The 21482-nt window shown below is 45.0% G+C and overlaps 1 protein-coding gene across 4 annotated transcripts in view; it reads left to right on the forward strand.

The window, feature by feature from the left end:
• REM2 (RRAD and GEM like GTPase 2) overlaps nucleotides 1–19498 on the forward strand; it is a 388579-nt gene extending 369081 nt beyond the window's left edge. For all 4 annotated transcript variants that reach the window (XM_069238241.1, XM_069238239.1, XM_069238238.1 and 1 more), the window contains 2 exons: nucleotides 9364–9571; nucleotides 17877–19498. In XM_069238241.1, the coding sequence (XP_069094342.1) occupies nucleotides 9364–9571; nucleotides 17877–18172 (504 nt within the window). In that variant the 3' untranslated portion in view covers nucleotides 18173–19498. The remainder of the gene's footprint in view (nucleotides 1–9363; nucleotides 9572–17876) is intronic.
• The last annotated feature ends 1984 nt before the right edge of the window (nucleotides 19499–21482 follow it).

Genomic DNA, 21482 nt, shown 5'->3' on the forward strand with positions numbered 1-21482 from the left:
AGATCTCACAAACCTATTTGCAGATCTACTGCCAAGATGCAGACCTCATCAAGCCTGTGTGCAGATCTTCCGCCAAGATGTAGACCAGGTGCAGAACTACTACTCAGATGCAGACATCATCAAGACTGTGTGCAACTTTACCTCTAAGATGCAGACCTCATCAAGCCTGTGTGCAGATCTACCTTCATGGTGTAGACGTCATCAAGCCTATGTGCAGATCTACCGCCAAGATGCAGACATCATCAAGACTGTGTGCAGATCTACCGCCAAGATGCAGACCTCATCAAGACTGTGTGCAGATCTACCGCCAAGATGCAGACCTCATCAAGACTGTGTGCAGATCTACCGCCAAGATGCAGACCTCATCAAGACTGTGTGCAGATCTACCGCCAAGATGCAGACCTCATCAAGACTGTGTGCAGATCTACCGCCAAGATGTAGACCTCATCAAGACTGTGTGCAGATCTACCGCCAAGATGTAGACCTCATCAAGACTGTGTGCAACTTTACCTCTAAGATGCAGACCTCATCAAGCCTGTGTGCAGATCTACCTTCATGGTGTAGACGTCATCAAGCCTGTGTGCAGATCTACCACCAAGATGCAGACATCATCAAGACTGTGTACAACTTTACCTCTAAGATGCAGATCTCAGCAAACCTGTGTGCAGATCTGTGAGAAAGTAGCCTCTTTCTAGCCTTGTTACCCCCACTTTTGGCCTGTTTGTGAGTGTATGTCAGGGTGTTTTCACTGTCTCACTGGGATCCTGCTAGCCAGGGCCCAGTGCTCATAGTGAAAAGCCTATGTTTTCAGTATGTTTGTTATGTGTCACTGGGACCCTGCTAGTCAGGACCCCAGTGCTCATAAGGTTGTGGCCTATATGTATGTGTTCCCTGTGTGGTGCCTAACTGTCTCACTGAGGCTCTGCTAACCAGAACCTCAGTGGTTATGCTCTCTCATTTCTTTCAAATTGTCACTAACAGGCTAGTGACCAATTTTACCAATTTACATTGGCTTACTGGAACACCCTTATAATTCCCTAGTATATGGTACTGAGGTACCCAGGGTATTGGGGTTCCAGGAGATCCCTATGGGCTGCAGCATTTCTTTTGCCACCCATAGGGAGCTCTGACAATTCTTACACAGGCCTGCCACTGCAGCCTGAGTGAAATAACGTCCACGTTATTTCACAGCCATTTTACACTGCACTTAAGTAACTTATAAGTCACCTATATGTCTAACCTTTACCTGGTAAAGGTTAGGTGCAAAGTTACTTAGTGTGAGGGCACCCTGGCACTAGCCAAGGTGCCCCCACATTGTTCAGGGCCAATTCCCCGGACTTTGTGAGTGCGGGGACACCATTACACGCGTGCACTACATATAGGTCACTACCTATATGTAGCTTCACAATGGTAACTCCGAATATGGCCATGTAACATGTCTATGATCATGGAATTGCCCCCTCTATGCCATCCTGGCATAGTTGGCACAATCCCATGATCCCGGTGGTCTGTAGCACAGACCCTGGTACTGCCAAACTGCCTTTTCAGGGGTTTCACTGCAGCTGCTGCTGCTGCCAACCCCTCAGACAGGCTTCTGCCCTCCTGGGGTCCAGCCAGGCCTGGCCCAGGATGGCAGAACAAAGGACTTCCTCTGAGAGAATGTATTACACCCTCTCCCTTTGTAAAATGGTGTGAAGGCAGGGGAGGAGTAGCCTCCCCCAGCCTCTGGAAATGCTTTCATGGGCCCATTTGGTGCCCATTTCTGCATAAGCCAGACTACACCGGTTCAGGGACCCCTTAGCCCTGCTCTGGCGCGAAACTGGACAAAGGAAAGGGGAGTGACCACTCCCCTGACCTGCACCTCCCCTGGGAGGTGTCCAGAGCTCCTCCAGTGTGCTCCAGACCTCTGCCATCTTGGAAACAGAGGTGCTGCTGGCACACTGGACTGCTCCGAGTGGCCAGTGCCACCAGGTGACGTCAGAGACTCCTTCTGATAGGCTCCTTCAGGTGTTGCTAGCCTATCCTCTCTCCTAGGTAGCCAAACCCTCTTTTCTGGCTATTTAGGGTCTCTATCTCTGGGGAAACTTTAGATAACGAATGCAAGAGCTCATCCGAGTTCCTCTGCATCTCTCTCTTCACCTTCTGCCAAGGAATCGACTGCTGACCGCGCTGGAAGCCTGCAAAACTGCAACATAGTAGCAAAGACGACTACTGCAACTCTGTAACGCTGATCCTGCCGCCTTCTCGACTGTTTTCCTGGTGGTGCATGCTGTGGGGGTAGTCTGCCTCCTCTCTGCACTAGAAGCTCCGAAGAAATCTCCCGAGGGTCGACGGAATCATCCCCCTGCAACCGCAGGCACCAAAGAACTGCATCACCGGTCCCTTGGGTCTCCTCTCAGCACGACGAGCGAGGTCCCTCGAATCCAGCAACTGTGTCGAAGTGACCCCCACAGTCCAGTGACTCTTCAGTCCAAGTTTGGTGGAGGTAAGTCCTTGCCTCCCCACGCCAGACTGCATTGCTGGGAACCGCGACTTTTGCAGCTACTCCGGCCTCTGTGCACTTCCGGCGGAAATCCTTTGTGCACAGCCAAGCCTGGGTCCACGGCACTCTAACCTGCATTGCACGACTTTCTAAGTTGGTCTCCGGCGACGTGGGACTCCTTTGTGCAACTTCGGGTGAGCACCGTTTCACGCATCCTCGTAGTGCCTGTTTCTGGCACTTCTCTGGGTGCTACCTGCTGCTGAGAGGGCTCCTTGTCTTGCTCGACATCCCCTCTGTCTCCTGGCGCAATTTGCGACATCCTGGTCCCTCTTGGGCCACAGCAGCGTCCAAAAACCCTTACCGCACAATTTGCAGCTAGCAAGGCTTGTTGGCGGTCTTTCGGCGGGAAAACACTTCTGCACGACTCTCCACGGCGTGAGGGATCCGTCCTCCAAAGGGGAAGTCTCTAGCCCTTGTCGTTCCTGCAGAAACCTAAGCTTCTACTGTCCAGTAGCAGCTTCTTTGCACCCACAGCTGGCATTTCCTGGGCATCTGCCCATCTCCGACTTGCTTGTGACTTTTGGACTTGGTCCCCTTGTTCCACAGGTACCCTCGACTGGAAATCCATTGTTGTTGCATTGTTGGTTTGTGTCTTTCCTGCAGAATTCCCCTATCACGACTTCTATGTCCTTTGGGGAACTTTAGTGCACTTTGCACTCACTTTTCAGGGTCTTGGGGTGGGCTATTTTTCTAACCCTTACTATTTTCTAATAGTCCCAGCGACCCTCTACAATGTCACATAGGTTTGGGGTCCATTCGTGGTTCGCATTCCACTTTTGGAGTATATGGTTTGTGTTGCCCCTATCCCTATGTGTCTCCATTGCATCCCATTGTAACTATACATTGTTTGCACTGTTTTCTAATACTATTACTGCATATTTTGGTATTGTGTACATATATCTTGTGTATATTTGCTATCCTCATACTGAGGGTACTCACTGAGATACTTTTGGCATATTGTCATAAAAATAAAGTACCTTTATTTTTAGTATAACTGTGTATTGTGTTTTCTTATGATATTGTGCATATGACACTAAGTGGTACTGTAGGAGCTTCACTCGTCTCCTAGTTCAGCCTAAGCTGCTCTGCTAAGCTACCATTATCTATCAGCCTATGCTGCTAGACACCCTATACACTAATAAGGGATAACTGGGCCTGGTGCAAGTACCCCTTGGTACTCACTACAAGCCAGTCCAGCCTCCTACAAGATCTACCGCCAAGATGTAGACCTCATCAAGACTGTGTGCAGATCTACCCCCAAGATGTAGACCTCATCAAGACTGTGTGCAGATCTACCTTCATGGTGTAGACCTTATCAAGCCTGTGTGCAGATCTACTGCAAAGATGTAGACCTCATCAAGCCTGTGTGCAGATCTACCCCCAAGATGCAAGCTCGGCGGCTGGTGCACGTGTAACTTGCCTGCAACCACCCCACTGAACACGCTCACCCTTTGGTGCTCCTGTTTGAAACAGTCCCAAAGGCCTTTGAGTAGGATCAGCTCCTGCATACAGGGCCACCTTTAATGCACATGCATTAACAGACCCTTGCAAGCCGTTGTGTGCAGCTACCCTGAGAGTAGTGCACATGCTTGTATGCACTTTTTTATTTTTTAGCAGAACCCCACAAGTCTGTATACAGCTACATCATGTGTTTTGTTACCTTTTAGTGTATGTGTGACCAACCTCTCAAGTTAGCGTGCACAGCCTTACATAGTGTAGGCTTGCTTACCAGTGTGTAAGTGATTAGATCTCCCTCAAATCTCTACTCCTGTCTCTAGTAGTGTCCTTGAACCCCTAACACAGGCGTTGCCCTCGAGACACAGCCACATCCAACTAGTGCACAGTTGTGGCCATACTCCCACAAACCACTGAGTGCAGGTCTCTCCAGGTCGCATTTCTTGTGCTAAAGAAAATATGATCTGTTTTCTTTGAAAACGCACATCTTTGCAAACGGTGCATATATCCACTGAGGTATCTTACTCAGGATGGAAGAACCAGTAGTGAACCCCTGAGCTTGGTGTGTGCTGGGTCTATGCGCCTGCTGCACTGATTCCACATATTTCAAAAAGAGGGAAACACGAATGTCACAGATGTGAGTCTATTGTCACGACATGGATCTGTGTAGTATAATACAACATAGTAAAACATACCATAATATGTTTAGCTAAACGTGTGGCAGATCGAAGTTTGGAAAGTTGAAACACAACAGGAAAAAAGTTGATAATCCGCGTTATACCCCAATGATGCTGTAGACCTGGCTATGATATTTTACAATAGAATCATTCGTGGGCCTGTAGTTGTGTGGGTTAGAAATGAAAATTAGCTATGGGAAAAAAGAATTAGAACTCACATTTTTGTCACACAAAGGAAACTGCTTTTAGTTTGGTTTTGTTTTGTCCCTAGTCATATTGCTACTTCCCCGGTTATAAACACATTTTGAAATATTTGTGTTCTTTCTAAGGCTGTGTAATACCTGTTTTTCATACCGCCCTGTGTCATTAAACTTCTGCCATCGTCCTTTTACCCGGCCCTCACCCAGAAAATCATATAATGCCCTTTCTTTTAAGACGGACCGATGTGCGAATATCTGCTGGACCAATGATGAGCACCATTTTATAAGCTTGTGCTCTACACTTGGGCCGCTGCTGACATTCTGTTGTCTTTGAGCACTCCTTAGATAGTGCAAAGGAAAAAACCCTTAACCAGGTACTGGCTGCTGATTGGCTGAACCCTAGCCCGAGCACCACTGAGCACAGCATCAAAGCCCTATATTTGGCGATATGTTGCCACCTAACAGCGCAGTCCTCATTAAATTCTAGCCCAGAGGCCTTCAAGCTATGGGGCGCGATCCCTGGGGAAGGAGAGGGTTGTGTATTTATTCCCATGATACTCAAATGCCTTAGCAAGTGCTTGTAAATGAAGATGGCCTGGAGGCATGACTGTTTTTTGGCGGGTTTCCAGGGTATGTTTGTTTATTTACATGCAACTTTGAAGTGCATAAAGATCCTAAATGCTATGAGTGTGGTGTCCGGGTCAAACACATTCTGTAGTTTTTTTTCCTTCCAACTTCGTGACCGCATATAAAGTAAGGGACACACTTTAAATGAAAAGTGATTGGTGGGAAAGAGAATATTTTTACAGTAAAACTTCAGTTGGTTAATGTGACTGCTGCAGATGTATGTGTTTGATCAGAGAATTGAATCTTGGTTAGTGCAGTGGGGAATGATGACTTGTGTGCTTACAATTCTTTGAGGTCCCAGCCTGTGAAAGAAAGTGCTATAAATGTGTAAGTTGTCATTTTAAATTTGTATTACACCCAATATAAGATGGAGTGCAGAAAAATGATTGTTTCATCTTCAACAAGTGCTTCCAAAGCATGCATTTTAGGACTAGATAAGCACACAGTGCAAACATTTGTTTCTCTCCTTTACAAGGACTCAATGCAGAACTCGGTTGATAACGCACATACATTTCCTGTCCAACAGAAGAGAACAAATGTACAAATATCTATTGCAAGATACTGGTGGCAAATTGCGACCAGTAGTTTTGCCACCAGTAAAAACTTTTAAGAACTGGCATATGGCCTAATATGTATGTTCTTAAAAAGCTAAATTGTAGTGGATCGCAGTCTGACCTAACCCATGAATATTGATGAGGTAGGTCACCAATTGTGATTGACTATGATTGGAGGGCATCACTGGGATGGATTTCTGCTTGGGTGAGCAGGTCACCATTTCTGTGATCACATTTCAGAAAAGCATTAGTTACCCAAAAAAATAAAAGTTCAAATTTTCCTTAAAGGAAACTTGGCTGTGTTTACAAAATAAAACTCCTGTGGACCACCGCCTACTCCCAAACAATTTTTTTGAACATTACAAAGGGAAGGGGGTCCCCTGGAGACCTCTTCCCTTTTGTGAATGGGGTTACCACCCCACGTTGAAGGACAGTAACTTTTCAATGGTTTACAATCTCATGACTTACGTCACCAATTCTTATAGAAATGTATTTTTCGTCACACACTGACCCGCCCCTCATCATAAGAACATAAAAAGGGAATTGCATGTAATGTTAGACGCAACACTTTTCACACTAAACCTGTCACAGGACATTACGGTAAAATACATTGATACAATCGTATGCCAATTGCTAGTTTTAACTTGAAAGGCACTGGTGAAACAACCACTGCACTTCAATATGCAAAAAGAGGCTGCCAGTCCAATTTATCAAATGCAGTCCACAACAAGAGGTAGTAGTAGTAAAGAGTACTGCAAGCGGATGATAATTTATCCGTAACGATTAAATGCGGTGCAATCTTATTCCATGAATCCTATTCCTGGATTCGTAATACTCCTCCGCCTATATGTCAATGCGTTTGGGCCCTTGACATATAAGGCCCTCATCAGGACATGGGAATAAAGAAGTACCTTTTGCCTTGTCTATGGCACTGAAAAATAGCCAGAAACCTATTCCTTGGACCTATATGTATAGCCATGCGAGCGCTGCCAAAACCAAGAGTAATCAGGCAAAACTCTGCTCTTTGAAAAAATCATATGTGGAGATGGCGCCCACCTCGATAGTTCCTACTCTGCTTGATCTCGAGTGGGCGGCTGTCTTTGGGACCTTTTGGCCAAGTTTTCCTGTCCTCTTGAATGTACCCAGATGGTAATCATTTACCACTCATTCTTAGCCCACTCGAGATCAAGATTTAGTGTGAAAAATGTTGGGTCTTACATTACATAAAATTCCCTTTTTATGTTCTTATGATGAGGGGCGGAACAGTGTGCGACAAAAAATAAATTTCTGTAAGAGTTGGTGACGTAAGTAATGAGATTTTCTTCAGTGATCATTTGAGGTTTTTGTCACTGTTATTCTAATTACGTGTGTATTTTTCCATACTTGATACCATTTCATTATTGTTGTTCCGTAGCCCAGGTGCAGAGGGGTTACAAGGGCTTTTCCCCGATGAGGTTACTAGTAGATTGCTAAAAGCAATTATGTTTTTGGTTCCCAACTACAAATCTGAGCGTTAGCAACAACTAAAAAATGCTTTCTACACCTGGCCCTTAATCTTGTCACCATGGAGCTTAGAGTGACTACATCAGTTTAAAGCCTATACTGGCTCCCAAACTGCATTTTGGAATTGGTGGTTAACCCCTTTCATGAATTTACATCTCACTCTGGTGAGAAGGTCTGTTTCTTCTTTAGGTCTGTCTCTCGCTCTAGTTCACAGCACAGCAAACCTTCCCCTCTCCTTCACTTTCAGTGGCGGGGGAGGGAGGAGACTGCCTGCTTCACAGGGCTGGAAGTATCATTGGTGCTGCATGTGGAGTGTCACCGATACCAAAGTGTGTGAAGTTCCCACTGCACCACAATGATGGCTCTTACTTTACAAAAGCGGTCTGGGGCTGATTTTTCCTTTTTAGCATTAGGGCCAAACATGAAGGCTATATTTGTTTCTAAAAGGAACGGAGAGGCGCAGTATTTGAGTGATGGCCAAGTATTGTGGGGAAGGCGTGAAAGAGGCAAAGGAGACCCACTCCTCCAATCCTTGACATAATGCTGTGGACAGGTGCTGACTTTAACACATTTGCTTAGGGGCATCCAGAGCAACAAAAAAACGGTCCTAGCCCTACATGGGCTACGGTTTCACAGCAGAACTTTGCGCCAAGCAGTGGTCACCCGTTCAATCGCGTATGTACTAAATGCCAAAATCGTACGGTATATGCACCCCTATGGGTAGTAAGCAATCAATAACCAATACACTGAAAAGCCTGATGTTTACTTGACTGACAGAACATGATGACCCTAAACCATCACAACTCTGTGGATGTGAAATCCGAGAATGATGTGAAAATAGTGCCCAGCTTCCTAACCTGTGGTATTAGGCTTGGAAATGATAAAAATGCAATATACACAGCATACACATATATTTGGATCTATATGAACAAACAAGCTAAAATTCTCACTGCAAGGAATATACTACCCCGAAGTAATAAAGTAAGGTTTTCTTTAGCTAAGCTGCTCAGACTTAATGAGTGACTAGCGTTATCTATGTAAATGACATTGCATCATGTCCAGTAGGGTCTCTCAAAATCAGTTTTTCCAGACTGCTTACTGTGGGCTCTCAATACATGGGGTTTGGCAAACTCAAGCTGCAGGTGTGTTGCATGTGAGAGGGGCTGGATTGAAACCACAATGATTCTTCTATATTTCGCTAATTGTCTGGCTGTTAACAGGCTGTTTTTAACCAGCAGCAGCTCCTCCGTTATGGCGGAGGAGCATTGCCTCCCTGCCAGCAGAGGCAAATAAAAAATAAAATGATAATAAGTTTTATTATTTTATTTTTCATCAGGAGCCGTGTCTTGGGGGGGGTGGGCCATATGAAAAATAGTGGAGGGGTGGGGGGGGGGGGGGGGGGCTTACACTGCTGTCAGTGCGCATGTCTGACCGGCCGTCTTAGAATGGCCAATCCGACATATGCACTGACATCTCTCCAACCCATCTGCGTTGCTGGGTGGAGAACAGCAGGCACAAGCTCCCAGTCCCTGATGGAGTGCAAAACAGGCCCGCTCCGCCCAATCCCCACGCTGCTTTCATGGGTATTACCAGCACGAGAGCAGTATCTGGATTGGCCATAGGGGAGTCTGGGAGCCCCAGCCTGTGCACAGTAGAAGAGCGGCAAGTAGCAGGTAAGTTCTTTTGTTGTATGTTTTTTTGTTTTGTTCTACTACTGGCCCCCACGCTGCTCCACTACTTTTCCTTGGCACCAGTGCTACTGTTTTTAACTCATGGTGGGTGTTTTTCTCTTTGTCATCCCACAGATGGATTCGTGCGGGTGGATACAAGAGAACTGTCTGCAGATGGGAGACGCATATGTCATCGTTTTCTCCGTCACAGACCGTGTGAGTTTCAACAAAGTTACCGAGTTGCTTCTGCGCCTGCGCACCAGCCGGCCCAACCAGGACCTACCAATCATCCTCGTGGGCAACAAGAGTGACCTTGTGCGATCTCGGGAGGTGTCGCGCGAAGGTGAGTGGGCTTTACAGACTTTAGCCAACCTTTTCTAAACTGGCCATAAGGAAACTTCCCTACCCCGGGCAGAGAGAGGCGAAGTATGACCTCCCATAACACCCTCGGCAGAGGTAGTATTCCTTGTACTTCTGAACTTCTGCATGGGCGTCCTTTAGGGGTCTTAGCTGCGACACCTGCCACTGCCTTTGCGGTCCCCCACCTAAAAGTTGGCACATTGAGTGCCAGGAACACAGAGGCAGCTCGTCCTTATGTACGTCTGTTGGGGCTCTTTGTTAGCTGACATTTTTAATACACTAATAGTGAATTTTTTCATAATTGATGGAATAAAAATGTAGTACAATTACCTGGAATGTGCCCGTCAATGGCAGCTGAGGTACGTGGAAAATGATTTTAAATGTATGTTGTGTGCATGCTTGCGAGTAAATGGGTAGGTGAGAAAGAATCTATGTAAGTGTGAATTTGTGTAAGTATGTGTGTGAGTGAAGGGCCAGGTGCGTGTGTTTGTCACTCGCTACCCCTTGCATTTCGGTGAATTGACGTCCATGATTTCTAGTATTGTTTTTTTCCTTTGGATGGCCTTTGTAAGCACACGCCAGGCAGCGCTGAGACGCTTTGTGGTGTGCGCTATATAAATGATTTTGCTCACACTCTGGCACCCATTCGCACAACCACTCGCTCATATGGGAACCTGCAGTTGATTCTGACTACTGGACAATCCATTTTATAGAGTGTTGTATACCCCAGTCTCGAACGGGGCAAGTGTACTGAGGTACTGGTAGTACTGAGCGCAGGAATGGGTCATTTGGAATATGCAAGGTGCTGATGGGGAAATGCAGCAACTGAATGAATACGAGTGATGTTGAAGTGGGAAAAGCCACGTGGATAGCGATGGAAATCTGATGGATGAGCGGGTCACTACCTGGCTAGGGCTGGATCTTGGTGCAGAGAAAGACAAAACCGCGGAGAGGAGCGAGATACTGATGAGCTGCAGGGTGGGATGGTGGCGATGGGCCAAGCGCTGGGGAAAGAATAGGGTTGAAAGGAATAGGCCAATCAAGGGGGGGTTATTTTGAGCAGTAGAAACCATGGCAGGGGTGCAGGCTTTAAAGACCGCGCTAAGGCTTACCTGCTGATGCAAGTGAGTTGACGTTGCACATGCTTCGTTATTTGGAACCAGAGCCCCCTCCCGTACACCCATTCCCTGGCATGCCCCCCTCCTTCCTTTCTGTCCTCGTTAGTATATCCAGTGTCTTGCACAAATGCACCTTGGCATTGCCACTCTCCTGTCATGCCCACTGTTAACGCACGCTCTCTGGCCGTCGCTGGAAATTTCAGGTTTTGTCTCCCATTAATTTTTCATAAAAGTGCATGGGACTACATCCCCCCACAGGACCCCGAAAACGCGTAATATTCACCATAAAATGTATTGCAATCCGAACAAATTAATCATATCTTCCCCTCATGAAACACTTTCTGGAATATGAGTTGTACAGAAAAGATATGCAGAAAAAAGTAAGAAAAATCAATAGTTTTCTGTTGTATTTGGATGAAATGTGAATGCAATGTGATGTCATTTGGGTCATTAGACCCAAATCCACAAGCCTCGGGATCACACCTTGAGTTACTTGATCTCTGTGTGTCTCTCTCTCTCTCTCTCTCTCGGTCTCTCTCTCTCGGTCTCTCTCTCTCGGTCATTCTCTCTCTGTCTCTCTCTCCTGCTCCTTCCTGATCATTATTTCAAGGTAAAATTGTTAACAAACATTGGAAAAACCAATACCTTTTGCCTTGGCAAGCCTACGTGCAATAGATTTTAAAGGTGATTGTGATCACTAGACCGTCCACACTTGAGCAAAGACACCTTCAGATTATCTGTATGTCCCACCAAGGCACCTCTCTGCAGGGTTAACATTGCTGTAGGGATGCGGTGCTAAAAGTTGTCAGGAGGGCTGTTGTACTTTTCATAAATGAATGAAAGGTTCTTTGCACAGCTGCTTTTCTTTTAAAGGACAGTGCCACCAATTTTTGGGCATGAACGAAAATACAAAATTCTTTGAAGATTAATCTTTTCTGAAGTGGGACTCAGTGCAGAATAATCAGACGACTTTGAATCTGTTTCCAATTATTGAGCCTTATAATAAGCCTAGTAGCAGCTTTTTTAGGTCTTGCCTGGGACAGTGCATGACAGACATTTCGTTAACATACTGTGGGCTTGGAGCCCTCCCATTGCTTACCACTGGTTGGCTTCATCATTACTCTCATTTCCTTGCTACTCATTTGTCAGTACATGTTGGCTTAATGTCCTCTTCTTGTGTGTGGCCCTCCCCTGGAGTATAGCCAACGTACTTGTGTTCTCCCACTGCTCTCGTTTTGTGAGCTACTTTTTTTCATATTTTTGAAACGGTCCTTGAAAGAGCATGTTTGCAAGCAGTTTCCCTCGTGCGTTTCTCGTCCCTACCATCTGTGTTGTTGCTTACCCCAAAAACACACAAAAAGATGTGGTGAGTCAATCTTGAATGGGAGTCTTCCGTTCCTAGTTATTTGTCCCTAGGTTTTCGGGCCCCTTGTGTGTCAAATAAAAATTTGGGCGAGGTGGCCCGTAAGGTACCACCAAAACAAAGCATAACCCTGTGGTATACCCCAAGATATTTTTTAAACAAACAGCTGGATCCCAGTAGTTTCCAGGTAACTAATACATCTTAAGAACTCCCCCACTGACTGAAATTGAGTCCACCATGGTAGTATTATCTTACCAGGGTGGGATGAGGTTGCCAATGCCACATCATGTGGGAGAGACCACCTCATCCAAAACAGCAATTGCCTTGCTGGTTCACTTGAAAGGAAACAGATTAATTAGGTTATCTTTACAGGGAGAGGCTGGTGTTTTTTCCGGGTTGGTGCAATATGGAAATGCAAAATGCTTGATAGCTAAACAGTCCATTAGAAGCACCCAACTGTCTGTTGTTGCTTGCCCCCACCCACTGTGTTGTTGCTTGCCCCACCAGTTGTCCTTGTTGCTGTCTGTGTTGCCCACGTGCCCCCCCATTAAAAAAAAAAAAAAAAAAAAAAAGCACACGGTTCTTTCCTCTGACCTCCCTCAGCTAGCAATAAAAAAAGCGCTATGATGTGATGCATCATAATGGGTTTTTGTTTTGTTTTTATTAGAACTTTAAGCCATGCTGTACAACATGGCAAAAAAATGACAAAGCCTGTGCCTCATGTGGGTGAGACCTATTGGCTTTGCCAGTACTTGTTAGTGGTCTTTAGGTACTGGAAAGTGAAATTAGGGAGTCTGAAGTAAATTGCATTCTCATAGCCCTAATGCAATGAAGGTACTGCTGCCATGAACCATATTCTAACCTCAAGAGGTAGTTCAAGAAAAGTATTTCTTCATGTCTGAACGAGAAAGCAGAATGAAGAGGCTTTGGCACGCTGAGGTCGAAAGGATAATGAATCATCTGAGATCACAATAAGATTTCTAACTTGAAGACTGGAGCAGGTGAAGTGTTTAGCTCTCGATCCAAGGGGAAGAATTTGCGAAAATAAGAATTTGTGTTTGATCTTCATTACACTTTAGACCGTATCAGTCATGCAGTTGGCAGTGAAGACCACAGGGGCTGAACTTGTATTGAGGAGCAAAAAATGATTCCTCAGTGGGACCTATGAACTGTACATAGCTTAACAGAAGAGGTCCAAACTTTGCTCCTTTAGTGAGTTTGGTCAGAGGCTCCATGTAGATGTTAATACAACCCTTGCATGTGGCCTACTCCAGAACAATATAATGATACACGTAGCCTTTATGTGGTTGGAAAAACATTGGCCACAGTTTATTAACATTGATTTATAGCATGAATGCCCTTGTTGATCTTTATTGGGGCCATACATCATTTGCACCTGTCATAAATCACTTGTGACATTTGAGACTTACAGGTCATAAATAATTGTTGACAGGCCTACCATAAATCCTTCTGCTCGCTGCCCGGCTGGCCCAAAGAAAGAATTGGTCCCGGCAAGGGCAGCCCCTTTTTATGACCCCTCTGAGCCCTGGAGGTGCGCAGGCTGAAACTCAAATCAATACATGGCCTCCTATTGGCCCAAGTGTTGCGCATTTTTGTGTGCGGCCCTCTGTCCTTCCTCTGCTGACTTTCTGCCCTGCAGCAACAAAGGGGGAGGGGGTTTCACTTCCTTTGGCACAACTCTGCGTGCCCATACTCGTCCTGCTGCGGTTTCTCTCTGGCCTTAGCGGGGTTTCTGCTCGGACTCCTCCATCCCCCTTCGGGTGAGGGCCTTTGCCCTGTGTCAGGCTAAGGAAGGAACTCTGTGGGACCACAAAAAGGAGCTGATTAATGAAATGTTGAGATAGAAACTGCTTGCTCTCTGTCAGTCACAAAAGAATGAATCCAGCCAAAGCCGAGTCTCCTTCCCACATTCCTGAAATCTGGCGTGAAGTGGGAGACTGTTGACCACGGAGAGGCTCGGAAGGACCAACCCTGTGAGGTTCACAGAGTCAAACGTTATGCTGGTGTCTTCAGATGCCGCTACCGGAACTAACCTTGTTTCTTGGGAAGGATGAAAACCTGCCTGTTCAGAGTCAAATAATGGGGGAATCTTTAGGCAACTAGACAATTGACATTTCACTGCTGAGACCAACAGTTTGTATGGAAAAGGCAATGGTGAAATTGGTCTATAATCAGAGAAAATAGCTGGATCAGTCACAGGTATGTTTTGGGGTGGAAGAGATGTGGAAATTGCCCTTTTCGAAGACTTGAAAGACCTGTGCGACTTGGAGGGGCATGCTAGAATTCCATAACCAAGTGACCAATGCAGTTACTGGCCTGTTTAGTAACTCGCACTGGGCAAGGGTCCTAGAGAGAACCCAGCTTGAAGGAGACGATTTTCAGCAAGCTGAGAATAGTTAGTGTTTTGCCTAAAGCTAGTTAAAGAACAAAGACTACCACAGTCCCCATCAGAGAGGATGCCAATATATGCCATAGATCAATTAACAAAGGAGGTATGAATTATATTAGTTTTGTTGATAAACAATTGCGAAAGATTTTCAGAGCTCTTCAGCGCACGGCCAACTTACTTTTTATCGGACAGTACCAGCTTCTCGTTTGAGTTACTAAACCTTTAATGTGATATTGGAAGCGCCTCTCAGCAGATCCGACTCATTTGAATGGGATATTTTCAATATTTCTCAACAAGGTGACAAACATATTAAGGAGAGTACCAGCACTTCTTTGCCAAGACTTCTAAACCTTCATTGGATAGTGTGAATCCGGTCGGTGGTATTTTGTTGTATGTCTCTAGCCACAGGATTTTAAGTCGCAGGGTTCAGACATTTTTGGTGTCACTCCATGGAGCTGGTAGGATAGCTCAGAGACTTACATGTTTACTGCTGATATTTATGTGAGACGAGGAGCTTGCAACTCAGTATTTCCTGTGCATGAGGTAGGTAAAATGAATACCATCATTGATTGGATATTATATACAAAATAATTTTTTGCACACACTTTGGTTAATGCTCAATAGGAATAGCAATGGATCAAGTCCTGGCTGTTGGACGTAGACACAGCACCCTCAGCTCCCAGATACCCCTAGGTTTGACAGTGCTGCGCTTTACAAATAACTGATTGATTGATTGAAAATGGTTAAATCACGAATCAAATAGGCGAGAATAGATGGATAGCTATCCATGATAGCGTTGCTTTCCAAGTGAAATCAGCCAGTGAGAGTGATGTTAGTTGCTTTTGGTGCCATTTTGTTTATATTAATGTATAAACTGCTGATAGCGTCCTTGCTAAGGAAGTGGAACGTTTTAATTGTATATGCATAATTGCACGAAATCAGGAAATTCCGGACTTGTGTTGTCTGCAGAGTTTCTATGTAAGTGAAGAAAGCTCTGATACCCATCCTGACCCCTGCTGGTATTCTCTCGGAGGGTGCAACCTAAAGTCTGGGGTTTTACCATGTTCATTTTCTTTGACTGAGAAATAACATTAGTTGTTTTTAGGACTGCACTTCGAAAATGTCAGTGTGCTCTACTGAATTTAATCCTGTCATGTAACAGTGAAAAGTAACACTTAACTTTTATTTTGTTTTGAACACATAGACTAAAAAAAAAATATGATCACAGACCTTAAGCGCATTCCGAATGGTGATGTTAAAGAAGTGTACTTGTAATAGTTAACCCTTTACTATGAACCGTACCACTATTACTAAATGTCTGTACCGTTAACCCCTGTACCCCAAACCACACACCAGCGTTTAATTTGTGAAAAATAAAATAAATGTGGGGGCACAAGGTATTTTGCAGATGTCTGCTGCAGTTGGGGTCAGCGGTTACCTACTACTGCTTACACTTCAAAAGGTGTGACATTTTGAACTATTCCAGGTCCCCTTAAACTTTAGGAATGGCCTAGACCTCCTAACTGTCACATTTTTTTAAAAGTATATCAGACAGTTAAACTTTTGCACTGATGCGTTCTTCTAAAATATAGACCATGCAGTGCTACCATGTGAAATAAATGCCAGTGCTGAGCACTGAAAAGCACCAACACAAATTAAGCACTGTCTTATACCCAGTCCCCTTCAGCTAACAATGTATCCTTTACCTCTATAACCTACATATACCTCTTACCCCGAACACCTGTACCCCAAAGCCCTAACGCCCTATCTTTAACCACTATACCCTTAAAACCTACGACACTGGTCCTTCACCTTTTTAACTTCTGTGAACCCTGACTGAATTAATATTGGAAGTCCGCAGCCCTCCCAACCCCCTCAGTCTAAGCAATGTATGTGATTTACACCTCAAAACAATACACCAAACTACAGAAAAAAGTATACATCAAACAAATACAGAAAGTATGAAATATTTTAATTCAGTATGAAAATCTAAATGTTCATTTTAATGGAAAGGTTGGAGCATTTCAAAATATGGTTAAGGTCCACGGCAATGCTATGTGCTAGAATCTAGTATATAATTGTCTTTATTACTAGTAATGTGTGATCTTTTATTCGGCTCATAGTAGTGCTTCATTGGAGTCCACCGATCTGATCAAGCTAAGCATGCCAACTTAATTTTTAGCCCCCAGTTTCAACTTAATTCACATTTTCAGTTTGACATTTTGTTTTTTATGTATGTTTACTTTATTAACCTAATACTTCATTTTTCAATCCTTTGTGAACCTTCTGAATGGATCTACAGATCCCACTTTAAGAACCACTACTTATACCCTTTATGCTTATATCCTGACCAATAACTCATAATTCTGTTTTCCAATTTTTTAGGATTGTACCACTTAATTCCTCTTACCCCATGTCTCTAATGCTATACCCATCACCCCTAACTCCATATCCCTGTACCTTAAATTTCAAATCACTGCCCATTACCATAACTACATAGCATTAACTCTGTATTGGAAGCGCTTCACTCTGCATCCCTAACCCCATACCCTTCACCCCTATACACTTCGCTCTTTCTTACGTCATTACTTCAGTATATTTTGTAAACAATTACTTTGGTAACTGTTCCTTTCTTGAATTATGCAGCCACGTTCAGCGCAGTGTTAGGAGTATGTATAGTTAGTTTGATGACTGAGGCCAAATGTTAAATGAGTCTGTATATTCCTAGGTGAGGGGATATGGCGCACCTTGAAGCAGCCTTTGAGTTTCATTGGTACTGTAAACACATCCCATATGTGCAGGCTGGGGTTGTGAAGATAATCTTTAAAGTTGAGAGAAGATGGAAAAGATGTTTTCCACCGCACTCTCAACCTGTTGAGCTAAAGTTGTGTTGACCTTCACACTTCACCACTGAGAGGTGCTCATCCACTATCTTGGACCAGATCACCATCTCACGATGTTATCAGTCGTGGGCCCAGGAGCGGGAAAAAAACCTTCATTCACATTAAGTTGTAATCTGAGGTGTGTTTTTGTGGTCTCAACCTAAGAGCACAATACAAATATCTGCTCTCAATTCTCGTGCACACTTCCCTCTTTTACACACCACCAGCTGTTGCACTCGCCATTCTTGCACAGACTTTCCTCTCCTAGTCTCCTTTCAACTTTACTTTATAGCACTTTCCCTCGCCATTACTCACGTCTTTTGCATTTCTTTCACCCATGTGCCTCTTGCACACCTTTGTTGCATAAACTTTCCTCGATTGCCCTCCTCTTTTTTTTTTTTTTTTTTTTTTTTTTTATATATAGATACCTTCTTGCCTGCTTATCTGTCTTTAATGTGCGTCTCTTGTGTCTCCCCCCTGTTTCACGTGCACCTCACTTTTCTTTCTATCCTCAGAGGGGCGAAGTGTGGCTGTGATGCTGAACTGCAAGTATGTGGAGACATCCGCAGCGCTGGACCACAACACGCGTGAGCTGTTTGAGGGTGTGGTACGACAGATCCGACTGCGCCGGGGTGAGACCCGAGAAGAAGGGGAAGGCCGGGGCCCCTACCCGCTACCTCCAGCACTTCAAGAAGGTCGACGCGAGAGTTTGACCAAAAAAGCAAAGCGTTTCCTGCAGAACCTGGTGGCTAAGAACAGCAAGTTCTTCAAACAGCGATCCAAGTCGTGCCACGACCTATCTGTCCTATGAGGAACCCACTCAGAAGTGCACAGTGGAACCTGGCTAGAAGACAACGGAGGCTGACTGGCCATGAAGAGCCTACACAATAGAACTCTGAGGCGCCCACCACTCTTACCACTGAGGGCAAGAGTGGTGGCCACTCATAGGAGACCCTGAAACCCCATGACCACCCCCAGGATGTTCTCACCTTTTATAAGGCAGACAGCCACTTAAACATTCCTTCGGGATCCAAGCTTGCTCAAAATTCCCCCTTCCTCTTGGAGCCCAGACTGCTTCAAGGACCTCATAAGAGCCCCCTTGAGATCTTGTACCACTGCATAACCTTTTGAGACTAAAGGCTCAGATCATCACAGCTTTTCGCATCTTCTTGCTTTTCCTGAGCAAGATGATGAAGGTCATTGCTGAGCCCCCGGCGTCCCTCATTAAACTGTGAGAGTTGTAAAGGGTTTTTGAACAGTTGCTACAAACACTGTTACTTGTATTGTGCTGCTCAAGCTTCAACGTAGAACCCACTGTGGCCAGTGAGTCCCCGTAGGAGCGCTTCTTAATGGAGCCTCTGGTCACAGTCCTTCGGGGGCCCTCGCACAATGTATGGTCGTCGTTGCTTCTCTCTCGCTGCTCTGTCATGGTGTCTAGGTTTCCAACATGTCACATTTGCAATCGGACTGACCTAGAGCATATGTCTTAAGGAGGGAGAGACCTAAGAACCTTGAGTCGCATCCTTCAGAGGCTCCTAAAGGGGCGCTCTCCACAACCTGATTTCATCTGCTCCTTCGGTGGCAGATTGGGCCGTCCCCAAATAACACCCAGGCCTAATCGGAGCGTGGTTATCCAGCAGAGAGGCTTGATAATTTAGCACAAGCACTCAATGACGTGGTCAGTGGCTTTACCAAGGTGTAGGGCCCTCCTGCTACTGTGGAAATGTTTTTGAATTTCTTTAATATATGTGGAAGCGTGACCCGCGGCTGACTCTAACAGGGCCGTACCGGACTCTCTAGTCTTCAGCCTTTCCTGAAACCCGCAGCTGTCCCTATAGATCATCTCGCATCTGCAGATTCATCTGTTTTTTAAACATTCTTTCCATTAAATCAGAACCATTCGTGAAAAATCAGAGTAGGCACATGCCGTGTTCTTGTAACACCGAATACGTTTTATGTTGTTTTACAAAGTTCCAGTATAGCGCTTGTCGAGCCATGTTATTGCCCAGATGTGCACTTTATTTCCTATGTTTGGCACAGACTGTATAAATCTGGATTGGATTCTTTAGATGGTTACATATTTTTTCTATTTATTGCATCTTTGATATTTATGAAAAATTAAATATTTGTTTTTCAACATTGTCTACGCTTCCCTGAACACAAGGCCTATCTGTACCCTCTCGCGCCACCTCATTAGTTTGATCTCCATCCTTAACTTGGCTCCTTCTGTGATATTTTAATGCCGCAACGGTGTCACGTGAGGGAAATGTTGTGATGTCACACGTGACGAGGGACTGTTGCCCACCCATTGGTTGGAATCGAGGGTAGGAGGTGAGGCCTAGGTGAAAACGTGTGTAAGCCGAACCAGAGTACTGGATAGACCTGCACTGTTTTTCTTCCAAGAGCCTAAAGCATTAGGCCCCAGAATCTAGGGTGCACAGGGTTTGGAATTAGTCTCTTCTCTGAGTGCTGGTTCACGCAGCTGACACTCTCGTCAATCGTCTTGGGATAGGTGTGTTTGAGTATACGTTTGCTTCACGAGTGTATGGGGATGCACTTAATTTTTGAATGTTGATTGGGGCCTTGAGTTTGGTATCCCATTGAATGCAGTAGAAAACGGAATATCGAAGTGAGTGTGTGCATGATTTGGGAATGCATATTGCCCTCGAGCTGGAAATGTCAGATTGTATTCTCCAAATATGAATGTTGGGTGGTGTTCTCTTGATCTTGGAATGTTGTAGTGTGTGATGTAGGGTGGGAAATGCTGCAATGTGCTCTTGAGTTGGGAATAATGGAGGGAATCCTTGATGCATTGTGGGCAGGGAACCTGGTCCTCGCCTGTAAATCGAAGGATAAATTAATTTACAGATTTCAATAAAGTATTTTCTACAAAGTGCTTGGTCTGTCCATTTAATATTCACAAGGCAGCCAAAAGTACAAACTGACCTACCACCCTCCTTCCAACACTTGTCATGCCCGGCAGGTGTTGGCACCTTGCACAAGGCAGGTTACCAGGCTCTGGGTATTTTACCTCTCCTCCTGCGACTACTGAAAATGTATACCACTCTCCCCAGCAAATACTCCAGTGTGTACCACTTTCCTGTGGGGCTGCTTGGAATCTATAACACTGTTCCCGGTGTCTTAAGTATTCTACTGCTCTCGATGAGGGTGCTCTGGGGTCGATCGTGTTCTTGAGGGATGCTAAGAACTGTTCTTTTCCAAGTATACCGAGGATTTGACCACCTCCTGCTGTAACAATTGGAATATACTAAACTTACCAAGGGCTACTGGAAGATCTACTACTCACCCTTTGTGGCACCTGCAGATTAGTGGATATTCCAGCACCACTCACGATTAACTATTTGAAATGGTGCCAAGGCTGCTAGCAAAGTAACCAAAGGCACCTGGTTGTCCCTCAGACCGTGGCCATATGGCTACATGTTTTATCCCCGATCTCCATTTCTGGTACCAGGTTAAACTGCAGAGCGCTACAGTGATTTCCGTGACCATTGTATGTCTACACATGTCTCTCTATTTCCATAGCTCAATCCGAACTAGAGAGCAGGGGAGTGGGGACTGGAAAGCAATTTGAGATCATGTAAATCCTCTCTTTTTATTACAGAATTACACTTTGTTTTTTTAAGTTTAATGTTTATAATTATGTGCCCAGGAAGGTTCACAGCTGAGTATTTTATTGAAAGCTTAATGCACGTAAATGGAGCAAACCGCAGGACCTCCTTCCACTGAGTCAACCACTTCTCAGGAAACCCAGAATCTCTTCACCTAGCACATTTTCCCAGGTGGTTCCACTTTCCAGTCCTACAATTTACCTCACATCTCTTGTCTTGTCCAAACACAAAAAACACCAAAGTCTGCTCCACCTATTAAACCATTGCCGGCCCCCCAACACCATGCAAAACTACTCATAGCTGACACCTGGGGCGTAGTTTGTCAGTAAGATTTGGGGGGGGAGGTTGAGCTTCAGATTTTCCAACAATCAGGATGACATAATAATGTTAAAATACATTACACAACAAGCAGAGTGCTTGAGAGGGGGCCTAACAGGCTGTGAAAAGGTAGATGAATGCAGATTGGCAGAAGTACTAAGTGAGGGCAAAAAC

Source organism: Pleurodeles waltl, chromosome 6 (assembly GCF_031143425.1).
Source record: "Pleurodeles waltl isolate 20211129_DDA chromosome 6, aPleWal1.hap1.20221129, whole genome shotgun sequence".
Lineage (NCBI taxonomy): Eukaryota > Metazoa > Chordata > Amphibia > Caudata > Salamandridae > Pleurodeles > Pleurodeles waltl.